The following is a 13,502-nucleotide window of genomic DNA, read 5'->3' on the forward strand; positions in this document are numbered from 1 at the left end:
AAAAACATCACATAATGATGCTAATTTTTCCAAACATACTGAATTACTGTGCAATTACTTTAGATGATCTCCAAATCAATCCAAATTGTTTACATAAAACATACCTGTTTCATTATGTCAAGGTATTTCAATATTGCAGATCAGCTGGAAACCATTTTTACTCCAAGCAGTCAGTTTTCACAGAAATATCAAATCTTCGTTCTCCTTTCTGACAAGCGAAGTCACTTTTTGGCATTTTTAAATAACTGGTATCTTCTGTATATTAATATTGTTATTGTGGCTACACTTAGGTCAAGTCAACTAAAGTTCATGAGCATTTAGTTTAAGACACAGCTAAACTTTTTTTATAATGGGGTATTTTAGCTTGAAACTAGATTTTTCAGTATTTCTGATTTCTAAGGATGTTTTGGCTGGTTAGTTGATTTATTAAACTCACCTGAAAAAAATAAGGTTTTTGAATGTGTTTTGACACTGAGCTGTTTTCCGAAGGGTAAAGGCCTATCTCATGGACGCTCCAGTTTGGTTACAATGCCTGCACTTTTCAGCTGGACCATGTTACTTGGCTAGGCAACGTGTTCACTGCTCTATCTACAACCACATTACTTTCATTATGCACCCAACCACCAGTCAGGATGAAGTCTGTATTTCCTGATCCCATCACCCATTAATTGGCCTTTCATTATTCAACCCCTCAATTGCCAAAAAGGAAGTAGTATAAGTAAATAATGCCGGAATAATTACAATTGGATCTGGGAGCTTTGGGTTTAGTTACTTGGTTACCACAACCTGTTGCTGACAACGTCTTGCTTTTTTCATTAATACTAGTTATCAGAAGACACTTCTTCCCCATAGGGCTGTGTGAGACCTTCTCCTGGTCTCCTGGTGGCTGATAACTCACTGTCCTTTGGATGCTGTGAGACAGACTTCTGCTCTACTTGCCTTTACAGGAGTGGTGCAGGGCCTCACCTGTAAGAACTGTCATGACAGGGAAAACTGAATACTGTAGGGTTTATTTTAACATAAACCAGTCCTTCCCTCAAGCTGGGTTAGAGTACGTATGTTAAAAAGTTCAAATATGGACAATAAAAGTCTGAAGGAACAGGTGAACAAAAAATGAAAAGCAAGCCGTGCACCTTTTCCTTAGATGGGTGTCAAAAGTCAACTCTCTCCCATACTGTCCCTCTAGACCTGTGTCAGCAGACCCTGTTCATGGAGGAGAGCCTGTCAATAAGTGGACACGCTTGTTTTTATACCCCAGAGCCATTACTGAAGTTGATTCAGACTGGAATTGTGCCCTGCTTTGGGAACATTTGAGTCATGGTACAGTTACATTTTCCAGAAACAAAGTCTTAAGTAGTTTGAACTCACTTTGTCTGATCCGTGACTGAATCACAACCTGAGTCAGTTTTTGCTGCTCTTTCTCACAAAAGCTTACACACCTTCAGATGTTAACAATGCAGGTGTCAACATCTTCATACATGAGTATCTTTGTATATTATTATTTCAGATAACCTCCTGCACCGTGAGATGACATGGAGGCATGTATTGTTTAATCAGCTGAATCCTACCTGAAGTTTTTAATGTTAATGACTTTTACAAGTTGTTGAATAAAATTCCTTAATAAATCAGAGAAGTTGGAGAGATCCGTGTTGGGAAGACCTGCTGTGGAGGTCTGTTTGTAAGGCAACTGTCTTGAGAAAGCTAAATAGGAAGAGGGGCTGGAGGCTAATTTACTGAACGTTCAGTAATGGGGAAAACAGTATCTTTGCCTCAAAAGAGATTTAAAAAGAAGCAAGCAATAGAGACATGATCATAAGACAGTGTGAGAGTGTTACAAAGCCTGATATTAGTTAAGTGGAACAAGTCTGAAATAACTGGGATCCAAGAGCCTGGAAGCTCTTAGCTTTAGCAGCTTTAACATAACAGGTTTAAACTGTGACTCCTGGCCCAAGTACGCAATAGTTTATTGACTCCCTTAAAAATACCCCTGAATATATTCTCTGGCAGTCTGTTCTTTATTTTGTGCCAGACAACATTGCTGTACATAACAGACATGTTTGAAAGCCTGTTGGAGGGTGTATTTTTTTTGTAGGCTTTGGGTCAGACTTTCTATATGTGGGGTTTTTTAGCAAAAGGTATTTATAGCCCACTAGGGAAAGAAGCAACTTTAGTGTCCTTTTAAGCACAGTGTGGAACCCATAAATAGATGTTATGGTACAACCAATCAGCTGGAATTATTAGATGTTGTTTTTTATCTCCAGTTTTGGTATCCAGCATGATGGAAAAGAGAATGACTGTGAACCTGTTGGAAAGCGCCCATATATTATGTCCCGACAGTTGCAGTATGATCCTACACCACTCACCTGGTCGCAGTGCAGCAAGGAATACATCACACATTTCCTAGAGTGAGTGATCAGGTTGTAGCATTTTGCTGAAATGAGTACAACTGCGTATGAGATGTTTATGTGAAGTTTAAACTAAATCTTGTATTATTACATTACTGGATGTAGGTTTTTGTAGTGTGCTTGAGTTAATTCCCATGGAGGGCATACCCCATGCTTATTGCTCACTTAGTATTTGGTAAAGTTCCATTACATTCTTGCTTTCTGGAAGTGAGCTCAAGTCGTGTCATACTGGCTCAGATTTGGTGCAACCTGCAGCTTTTTGTAGTTACTAAGAAGAAAGAAGCCTTTCCATCAAGGACGCTGGTGGAGCATCATAAACATTGCCTTTGACCATAATGACATGTACTTGACTTCAATGACTTGTTCAAATTTGTTACGGTCTTTTTAAGAGCAGCAATATGGTATAACTTTAAGCAGAGGCTGTGGTGTGCTCTGAAGCCACTCTGCAAATTGTAATGACCTCATAACATTTCCACTTCAACAAGCTATATTTTGCCTTTTTAACCCTCCCTAACTAGATGAAGTGCTGATTGTTAGCAGCACTTCAGCATGTCTTAGCTGGAATCTGGAAGTACTATTTTCAAAGGCTGTATAAAAAATTACCATTAGATATTGAAAGTCTGTATAAAAGTGTCAAAAAAGTGTGGTTGTGGGTTGTGTTTTTAATATGCATTTTTTGTCTTTTAGCCGTGGGTGGGGATTCTGTCTGGATGATATCCCCCAAAAAGAAGTTTTTAAGTCCCCAATCATTGCTCCTGGAGTGATTTATGATGTGCATCACCAGTGCCAGCTTCAGTATGGTTCCAATGCTACTTTCTGTGAAGATGTGGATGTAAGTGCTGTATGGTTTTCTTCATTGTCCTACTAAGAACAGTGAATAGTGTAAGTGCCATCAGTGAACCTCTCTTGCTAGCTATAGATGCAGCATGTTCAGAGTCTCATAGGCTAGATGTGCAGTGCAGGCATTGCCTAACACTATTTTAATTCCACTCTGCAGATTCTGGAAGTGGGTTGTTGCACTGTTCGCATTGTATTATGCAAGACCTTTACTGGATCTGGCCCCATATCTATTGTTGCATGCCTGTCCTTCAGCAGTGGACTCATTTTGGTTTTAAGCTTATAATACTGATCTTAGGTAAATTACTAGTGCAGCTTACATCCCATGTTAAAAATCAAGATGCTTCAAGGTTATAGTTTTCAACTGACCAAATCATTCTGGAAATAATTCTTCAGTTCCAGGAAGAGTTTTCTGAAAAAGTCAGGGTTGTGCTCTCTTTCCCTATGTCCTGATTTTTCACACTCTTGATGATCTAATTAAAGGAAATTTCAGTCCATGCACCTTGAAGAATCTTTGATTTCCCATCAAACATGAGATTTTCATGTGGAAATACATAATTTACAAAGTACCTTGGGATTTGTCTCACAGCACAGCGAAGCAGTGTTATGTGGAGATGCAAGGGAGCAGTATAGTCACAGCAACACAACTCTCTGCAAGAGCTAGGAGCCACTGAAGAGTAACAGGTTATATTAGCTAAGGTGCAGTGGTATGGTATTTTAACTGTACCTAGCATGTTCAGAGCTATTTGGCTCTCTGCAGCATTTTTCTATATAGAACAGTTCAGAAATAGTGGTTTCAAGCACTAGGCTAGCTAGGTGATCACTTATGTGTTTTGGGCAGCAATATTCAGCAAACATTGCAGGCAGCATCCAGCTTGCTCCCCATGATAAACAGGGCTGTGGCAGAAGGGGCTATCAGCAGTGCTGGAGTGTTTTTTAGACACAGTGCTCAGCCGTGGATTGAGGACTGCTGATATTGACTGTTTATTCCATTCAGATCATTATCTGTGTATCCTCCATTAGGGAGATTATTTCTGATTAATCTTCTCAGCATTAATAGGTCGCATGATTACCAATGTTGAACTGCAACTACTGAATCTGAAGCAGATATTGAAAGATTGCTTTCATTACCTGCTGTTCCAGTTTCCTCAGTTACTGTAATTTGTTGGTATAGATAGAAAATTAAAGTGTGATTTTGCAGTATTGGTTCGTTCTGTCTCTCCTTGGGTTTGAACCTAGTAGGCCTTTACATTCTACATCTCCTGATTAACCAATTTTACAGCCAGACATATGTCAGAAAATTAATTTTATCATCTCGTTTTGCATTTTACTGGAAGGCCTGTGTTTTGCAGGTAGCCGCAATATCAAGGAGAGGGATTGTGAATAGTATAGTCTGCCTGGCATGTTGAGTGATCAGTATAGTAATTTTGTCTAAGAGTCTGATTGTTCTTTGCCTTTACACTATTTACTTAACACTCACTCACTGACCAGGCTACATTTGTTCTGTAAGTTTTAATGTTTGACTGAATTTGATCCACAGATTCGTTTCAAGAGGAGAATATGCATTCAGCTGAAGATGCCCTAGGGTTCAGAGATTACACTTAGCAAAGACTGAGGTTTATAATTCAGCTGGTGGTTTCCATGTACCATTTAGGTAGTAAGTCCTCTAAGCATCTTTTGAAGTACATAAATATTGTCCCTCTGATAAGGAAAAGAAAAGCAAAATACAGATTAGGGGTAAGAATTTTCCAAGTGGTAGGTAGCTCCATAGCTTCCTATAGGACAGGCTGTAGGAGCTCAGTATCCTTACCTTATTTCCCTCTCTTTATCTGCAAAAATTCCACTGACTTCAGTGAAACTGGGGTTTTTTGGATTTTACTTTCTTTAAGGCACAGAACCTGATCTCATAGATTGGATTGTCATTGCTGATGGTAAAAATCACTTGCCTTGCAGCGAGTCCGTGGTAGAGTCATGAATTTCTGGCTGTTACCTCCGAAAGCACACAGTAAACAGTGCTTTTCTTGTACTGTTGTTATTTCAGTATTCTTAAAGATGGAAAAAAGCTCTGTTACATGGGGATCAATATGGAAAAGTTCACGCAAAGCTAAAAATTTCCTCTGTGAACTCTTGACTTTGAAACCTATGAGTGCGCGTCATAAAAATGTAAACTGTCAATAGAAAGCTGTGTTTGGTTTCTGTGCCTTTCCCTGGTATCTGAAGCACAGGGCAGGAGTGCATTTTATACACTAAAAAGCACAAAATGTATTCTATATACAAAAACTAAAAGATGAATTTCATAATGAAAGAAAGTTCATCAGCTGGAACACTTGGGTAGCTCTGCCTTAAGAACCTGACAATGATGGCCTCACAAAGAGTTGCTAAGTAATGTTACTCATTAACTATAAATAGGGAACTGCAAAACAACCTTTGACTTGAACACATTGCCCAAAAGCAGCTGAATGAGCCAAGATGCAATGCCTCAGACATTGTATTCCAACTGGAGATTTGGAGTGCTTTGAGATGTTCTGTATTATCAACTTTCTTTCCAGTGTTCTAGGTGAAAACCAAGGTGAACACACAGTGCATAAAGTTAAATAAAAGGCAACTTTCTCAAAACAGACTGTGCCCAAGCTTAGGTATTTTAAATAGAAGTGAATCAGAAACCAGCAGCCAAGTTTTGTGTTTCACACTCGGCCAAACATTGCTACTTGCTCATTGAGGCTGGATATTTGCAAGTGCCCAGTTTTCTGTGTTGGCTCCCAAACCTGGTGTGCTGCTTGATCTGAGAACCCCAGTGGGAGCTGCTGGTGGGATCCTTCTTAGCGGCTCCTTTCTCTGATGACACTTATAGCTGTCCCAGCTTCACAGGTAGATGCTGCTGGCTTTGTTCCCTCTCACAATGCTGAACTCTGCAGTTCAAACAGCCTGAGCCAAAACCTGGCCCAGAGCCCTTGGCTTTTGCTTCTGTTGTTCCAGTTGGCAGTTGTCATGGTTTAACCCCACTTGGCCATAGGAGTTCAGCTCTGCTTCAGACTGCTGCAGTTTTCTTTCTTTTCCAGAACCTTTGCCAAACACTCTGGTGCTCAGTGAAAGGCTCCTGCCGCTCCAAACTGGATGCAGCTGCGGATGGAACTCGGTGCGGAGAAAACAAGGTGACTGCAAGCTGCACTGCCTGCAAAAGGGCAGCAGAGGAACCATGTGTAGCTCTGCCATTGTTCAGCATGAAAGAGTGGCATCCTGTGACATCTTCATTTACATTTCCACTTAAGTTTTCGACCTTCAGGGACTGGAATAACAATTCACAATTACATTTTCCTGCAATAGTGATCTTAAGCTTGTTTGTCCTTTCTCTTCCCTCTGCAGTGGTGCTTCTCTGGTGAGTGCATTGCAGTAGGCAAGACTCCTGAAGCAATCCATGGCGGATGGGGTGTTTGGTCATCCTGGTCCCATTGTACAAGGACATGTGGTGCAGGCGTTCAGAGTGCAGAGAGACCATGTGATAGCCCAGAGTAAGCTGAGTGCACAATCTTTTCTTACTTTTTATTCAAGATCTTTGAGGTACTTATGACATTGGAAACTCTTTTCTATGAGACTATTATCAGCAGGTGGGACAGCAAGACAGGCACTCTCTTTCCTGGTTAAGCATACCTGTGTGAAATTCATTGGACTCGTCTTTCACAATTGCCATCTCGTTCTTTAATCCTACCTCCATGGAACTTATTTCTACACAAAATGAAAAAGATTCTGTTATTTAGCATCCAGGTTTTGCAGAAATAATAGAAATGTTGTTTTAATAATACTGCCATGAATAAATAAATGTCGTCAAACACCAGGTGAGAACAACAGCTAGCAATCTGTTCCTGAGGGAAATCAAGGACTTACCTTTCATGTTCTGTCATCAGCTTTGTTTGAGCTTCAGACACTTGACTTGATGGGTACCAAACATGAAAGGCAGAATTTTCTAATAGCTATTTGAGTTCGTGAAGACCCTGCATCTCATTTTCAGAAATCACTAAGAAGGTATCTAACAGCAGAAATCACTTGGCTGTTCTGGAAGAATTGTCAAACATTCTGGAAAAAGTTGTATTTTGTGGGAGTTCATTTGATAAGGTAATTTGTTGTGAGCTCAGCCAGGCGATGTACCAAGCACTTCTTTGGGATACAGGGTTTGTCTAGATCGCTGTGCTCTGTACTGACATATTTGAGTACTTGAACATGTGAACAGTAGCTCTACCCTATCATGGATTCAAATTCACCTTGTTATCCCATTGGAACCTGAAAGACATTGCTCTTTTAAAATTATTTTTTACCCAGAATCTTACATCCGAATCTCAATGTTCCTGTCTAGACCACAATTTGGAGGAGACTACTGCACTGGAGAAAGGAAACGCTATCGCGTGTGTAACATTAGCCCCTGTCGCAAAGGCTTGCCAACCTTTCGTCAGATGCAATGCAGTGAATTTGATACAGTTCCCTACCAGAATGAATTCTACCACTGGGTTCCTGTTTATAACACAGGTATGAAGCTACAGATTTTTTAGTATCTTGGATAAAAAGTCTAATTTACAGACCTATGAGAAACCTCTATGAGGGCAAGAAGTCACTGAATTATAAGCCTTTTAGTTAATTAGAGAGAGAAATCTGGTGTGCCTCCATATGCAGGTGTGCTGCTTGTGTATGCACAAAGGCAGAGGTTCTCCTCTATACATAGATGGTTTTGCAAACCTGTAGTGATAATGGCCGTGAGTGTAACTAGCCCAGTTCCTGGAAAGATACTGCACTAAGAAAAGCTGTGGAAGTCACAGCTATAGTAATTGTTTGGGATAGACCTAACCCATCTTTTCCAGTGTCAAGCACAGAACAAGTAGTACAGCAGTGTAGTGTAGAGCTGCATGTTTGGGCCTGGAGGCATCACTGCACCCAATAAGCAGAGCCCTTCTGCTGCATAAATGTGGCTTTACTGCTTCCAAACTCAGATCTGTGTGGTGAGTGTACCTGGCACCACAATGAGGAAGCAATACCTCAACAGGTATTGTATTGTACTGTCATGTGTTGTAGCAAGAGAATCAAAGCCTCTGCCTTACAACGTGCTTTGTAACAGCTAGTTACTAAATACAGGGGTAACAGTTATTACCATGCAGTTTGATTTTTGGTGTATGCATAAATATAAGGTGTAGGTTATCCGGTAGAAGCTAACAATATAATTTTTTCATGAAAAAATAAACCAGTTAGGGAAGTGAAGCTCAAGATTCAACCTCCAATTTCATTTGCCAGTAGTATTTTTCAGCGTGTTCATTGCATTTTCACAGTATCGGTAGCTGAGTAAATTTCAGCTACTATTTCAGTTTCATCTAACAAATACACCATTGAAGATGAACTTGGAGCAGACAGACTTCCATGAAAATTTCTGATGAAAGAAAATATAGTTGATAGAAAAAGACTTTCAGAAGGACTCCCAGTAAAACAAACCACGGTAAATGCTAACAGCCTAAGGCTTAGTCCAAAGTCAAACTTGTAAACCATTTTCTGCAGTCACCTGTCACCAATATTTGGATTCCAGTCTTCTCAGTTACCCATGTGTACCTTGGTTCTGTTCATGTCCTCTCTATGGCAGTGCTACAGAACTGATAGTTTTGCATGTGCATTTATTGCAGAAGATCTGCTTTTAAGAGGCATTAAGAATCATGAATCAAATGCTTCTTGCACACTGGAAGGCATGCTTACGGGGCATCCGTGCCATATTTCTAATAGGATTTCTGATTGGATCTTTACAGACAAAGCATGATTGAGGGTGGGTGGCTATCATGAGCACGCTGCTTTCAATTTTGCCCAGCCAATGTTACCTGCTGCACTGAAATATATCTGAGAGTTTTTCTTCCATCTCAGTTGCAAATTTTCTTTCACATTCCATTGGTTGCTAAAGGTGTTCTGAGCAAAATACTTTCTAACAGGGTCAGGAAACAGTGTGCTCTCTGTGAGATGGAGCAGTCTGAGCCTTTCTTGTGAGTGTTTGTCCTAAACAAAGACTTAAACAAAAGCGAACCAACAGCCTCTTAAACCCCCCACAAGAAAGAACTGATGTTTCAGGGCTCTGGAGACTCAATCACCATGCACCATATGTACACCAACCTTTGTCAGTTTGCACCAGCTTCCCTTACTTTTCCCCTTAACTGGTGCAATCCAATTTCAAAGACTTGATAGCACTCTCTTACTATTTTAGCTTGCTGCTGAGAAGGTTTTAGCTTGTGTGGTGGGTTGACCTTGGCTGGACACCAGGTGCCCACCAGAGCCACCCTTATCACTCCCCTCCTCAGCTGGACAGGGGAGAGAAAATGTAACAAGAGGCTCATGGGTTAAGATAAGGACAGGGAGAAATCATTCACCATATACTGTCACAGGCAAAACACACTCAGCTTGAGGAAAAGCAATTTAATTTGTTACCAATCAAGTCAGAGTAACATAATAAGGAATAAAAACCAAATCTTAAAACACCTCCCCTCAACTCTCCCTTCTTCCTGGGCTTACCTTTACTCCCAATTTCTCTACCTCCTCCCCACCATCAGCACAGGGGGACAGGGAACAGGGGTTGGGGTCAATTCATCACACATTGTCTTTGCTGCTCCTTCCTCCTCAGGAGGAGGACTCCTCACACTCTTCCCCTGCTCCAGCATGGGGTCCCTCCCATGGGAGACAGTCCTCCATGAACTTCTCCTTCCCATGGGCTGCAGTTCTTCATGAACTGTTCCAGCGTGGGTCCCTTCCATGGGGTGCAGTCCTTCAGGAACAGACTGCTCCAGCGTGGGTCCCCCACAGGGTCACAAGTCCTGCCAGCAAACCTGCTCCAGCACGGGTTTCCCACTGGGTCACAGCCTCCTTCAGGAGTCTACCTGCTCTGGGTGTGGGATCCTCCACGGGCTGCAGCGGGATATCTGCTCCACCGTTAAGCTCCATGGGCTGCAGGGGCACGGCCTGCCTCACCATGGTCTTCTCCACATGCTGCAGGGGAATCTCTGCTCTGGCAACTGGGGCACCTCCTCCTCCTCCTTCTTGCTGACCTTGGTGTCTGCAGGGCTGTTTCTCTCACATACTCTCACTCCTCTCTCCAGCTGCTGTTCTGCAGCAGTTTTTCCCCCTTCTTAAATATGTTATCACAGAGGTACTACCACCATTGCTGATGGGCTCGGCCTTGGCCAGCAGCAGGTCCATCTCAGAGCCAGTTGGCATTGGCTCTGTCACATGTGGAGGAAGCTTCTAGCAGCTTCTCACAGAAGCCATCCCTGTAGCCCCCACTGCTGCTGAAACCTTGCCATGCAAACCTGATAAAGCTTGTGTTGTATTATCTGGCATTTTAAATCCTCTTGTGCTGCACATGGGATATAAGGGGAAAAGAAAATACCATGAAGCTTTCCCAAACCCTGAGTGCACATGACAGTTTTTGTGTGGAAGCATCTGGTTGTGGAGATGAAACCCTGAGCTAGACAATTTATGGCGTTTTAGACATTATGTTTTCCTTCATCCTGCTGGAAAAGCAGTAAATGATCTAGATGGTCACAATTCTCTCTCCTGGCTTTAATTTCATAGTTTACATAAGCCAGTTCTAATGAACGTCACATAATTAAACACTGTTGTTATGTCCTTTTCTGTTGTGTAAATTATACCTTCACAAAAGGACAATGACTGTCTTTGAATAGCTTATGATTTAATATAAGGTAAGATGCAACAAGCAGCTTTAACAAGCAACCTGGTGGAAAAGCAGTGACGATGTCTTGCTGTTACCTACGCTAATTATATTTAAGTTTCCAATTGAGGTTTTTTTTCCCTTCTGTTTTAAATTAGTTTGGGCCTGTTAGGGAACTTGCATAGTCCTATTGTGGATTTGCTGAGGCACACAGAAACCCATGTGCTCAAGCTAGAGCACCTGAATATCCCTGGGAGTCTAGAAATGAAGAGGACTTCCAAGTTCAAGGGTGGCTAAAGTATCCAGCAGCAATGACCAGGATATTTTCTGAATTGTTCTCATGATCCAAGCCCCTACTTTGACACTTCAGTGAGTCTTCGGTGCTAATCTACTTCTCTTGCCATCAGGCTGACCTTACATTTATTTATTTCATACCATTTGAAAAATTACATTTATCTGAATCTGATAGCTTCTCAGGGCTTGACTTCCATGTAGTAAGTATGAGTCCTACATTGAATCATACAACTATATTTCTCAATCAGTGCCAGGATCATCTCATGTGCTAGTAGATAGGGGTTATGTTGCTAAAGTGTTTTAAATTTCGTATTTCTTCCAAAATATGTCTGTGTATCAAGTAAGATCTGTACTAGCACAGTCACAGGGGCTGAGCTAATAGCATGACATAATGTTTTTGCTGCCACTGCTTTGAAATTAAACTTTCTTTTGGAGTTTCAAGCTTGGTTAAAGTGGTAAAGTAGCTTCACTTCAGCTTTTTTCCCCCCTTTTGTCTGTGCTTGGTAATTGTTGTTTTAAATTTTCTTTGTTTTGGATTTCCTTAGCCAATTCAGAGTTCTCACAGAGATGGGGGTTTGAAGAGAAGAGGCCCACCTCTATTCTTCCTTGTAAAGTAGGAAAAAATATTGAAGCCTTATCTTCTCCTGGCAGACACATTAATCACATCGTTCTCAGTCAGGCTAAGCTGGATCATTCCTGCATGTGAAATCATGGGAGTCAGCTGCGAGGGAAACAGATTTAAATTGGGAAGGGAGTATTTTAATTTCTAGCTATCTTCATGTTGTTCTGTTTACATTTGGTGAATCTGAACTCCATGATAATATACACAAGGGAAGAAAAACACATATCTGAATTTTGGGGGTTTTACTCAGCTTTGCTGTCTTACTTCCTCGGTCCCATTCTGATTACAAGTAAGTCACTGAGCACTTATGGGAGTTCTATGGCTTCAGATTCCATTACATCTGGGTTTCTTCGATGTATTAGAGGATTGATCTTGGGGTCAGTCTCTTCTCCCTAGTAACAAGTGATAGAACAAGGGGAAATGGCCTTAAGCTGCACCAGGGGAGGGTCAGTCTGGCTAACAGGAAGAATCTCTTTACTGAAACAGTTGTCAGTCATTGGAACAGGCTGCCTGGGGAGGTGGTGGAGTCACCATCCCTGGAGGTGTTTAAGAGGCGGGTAGATGCTGTACTTAGGGACATGGTTTAGTGGTGTTGATAGGGCTCTGACAAAGGTTGGATGCAATGATCTTGAAGGTCTCTTCCAACCGAAACTGTTCTATGATTCTATGATTCTATTCAAATCACCAACATAATCTTGGTGCAGGATATGGGCACTAGAGATAAAAAACAAGATGTAATTTTTCTAGGCTGCTGAGTGTTGGTGGCAGCTCAGATAAAATCTTATGTCCGGCTAGGAGCAACGCACTGCCAGAAGGATGCAGCCAAACTGGAGGAGGTTTATGGGACAGCAGTGTGTAAGTCAAATTATTTGAAAAAACATAGTTTATGGGAAAGGTTGAGAAAAGCAAGTTTTACTCTAGAAAAGAGAAGATGGAATGAGTTAAATGCCAACTACTTGAAGAGACTTTCTAAGGGTATTTAGTATGCATATCCCTGAGCTAGCAGAGATACGGGCTAGCAAGACTCCATGGCTCTGTGCAGCATTGTGCTTGGGTCTCGAAGAAGCTGTTGAAATCCAGGCAGTTCTGTACCCTTATTAACTGACTTGGAAAAGCAGGACCCCATGGTTTTATCAGCTCAGTTTGAATGTAGCTCTTCTACTTTCAAACTTGGATTTGGCATCAAGTTTTCTGTCACTGTACTTCACACTGCAACTTCCCATCTCCTCCACTCAAGCAGTACAGGGATCTGCAGAGAGAGACAGATTCAGAGTTCTTCATGTCCATGAAAGGCAGGACAAGCAGAAACAGCCAAAACAGCACAAGGGAACTTCAGGTTACACATTAAGAGATCTTCATTGCCACATGGGGGTTAAACATTAGAGCAGGTTACCTGGAGGGTTTGAGGAATGAGTATTATCATTGTAGATATAAATACAATCTAAGCAGGAGCAGTCTAAGTGGCTTGATCCTACTTTGGTGTGGAAGGATGGGTAAAACCCTGTAGGCTATAGACGGGCAGAAATCAGCTCTGTTTAAACAGAAATTCAGTGTGCTTTTTCTGAACAAGGATTGTGTGAATATGGTCGTTACAGAGTGTTCACAGATTGGATCTAGTATTTCATACATATGCTGGATTGCAAGAATTTCTGTATATTTTGGCCTA

The 13,502-nt window shown here is 41.4% G+C and overlaps 1 protein-coding gene across 1 annotated transcript in view; it reads left to right on the top strand.

Moving 5' to 3' along the window:
• Window positions 1-13,502, top strand: part of ADAMTS12 (ADAM metallopeptidase with thrombospondin type 1 motif 12) — a 165,090-nt gene that overhangs the window by 92,798 nt on the left and 58,790 nt on the right. Inside the window, exons 8-12 of the mRNA XM_086479490.1 lie at window positions 2,262-2,405; window positions 3,093-3,237; window positions 6,302-6,394; window positions 6,606-6,751; window positions 7,591-7,760. Of these exons, the coding sequence (XP_086335616.1) occupies window positions 2,262-2,405; window positions 3,093-3,237; window positions 6,302-6,394; window positions 6,606-6,751; window positions 7,591-7,760 (698 nt within the window). The remainder of the gene's footprint in view (window positions 1-2,261; window positions 2,406-3,092; window positions 3,238-6,301; window positions 6,395-6,605; window positions 6,752-7,590; window positions 7,761-13,502) is intronic.

Source organism: Leptosomus discolor, chromosome Z (genome assembly GCF_034619465.1).
Source record: "Leptosomus discolor isolate bLepDis1 chromosome Z, bLepDis1.hap2, whole genome shotgun sequence".
Lineage (NCBI taxonomy): Eukaryota > Metazoa > Chordata > Aves > Leptosomiformes > Leptosomidae > Leptosomus > Leptosomus discolor.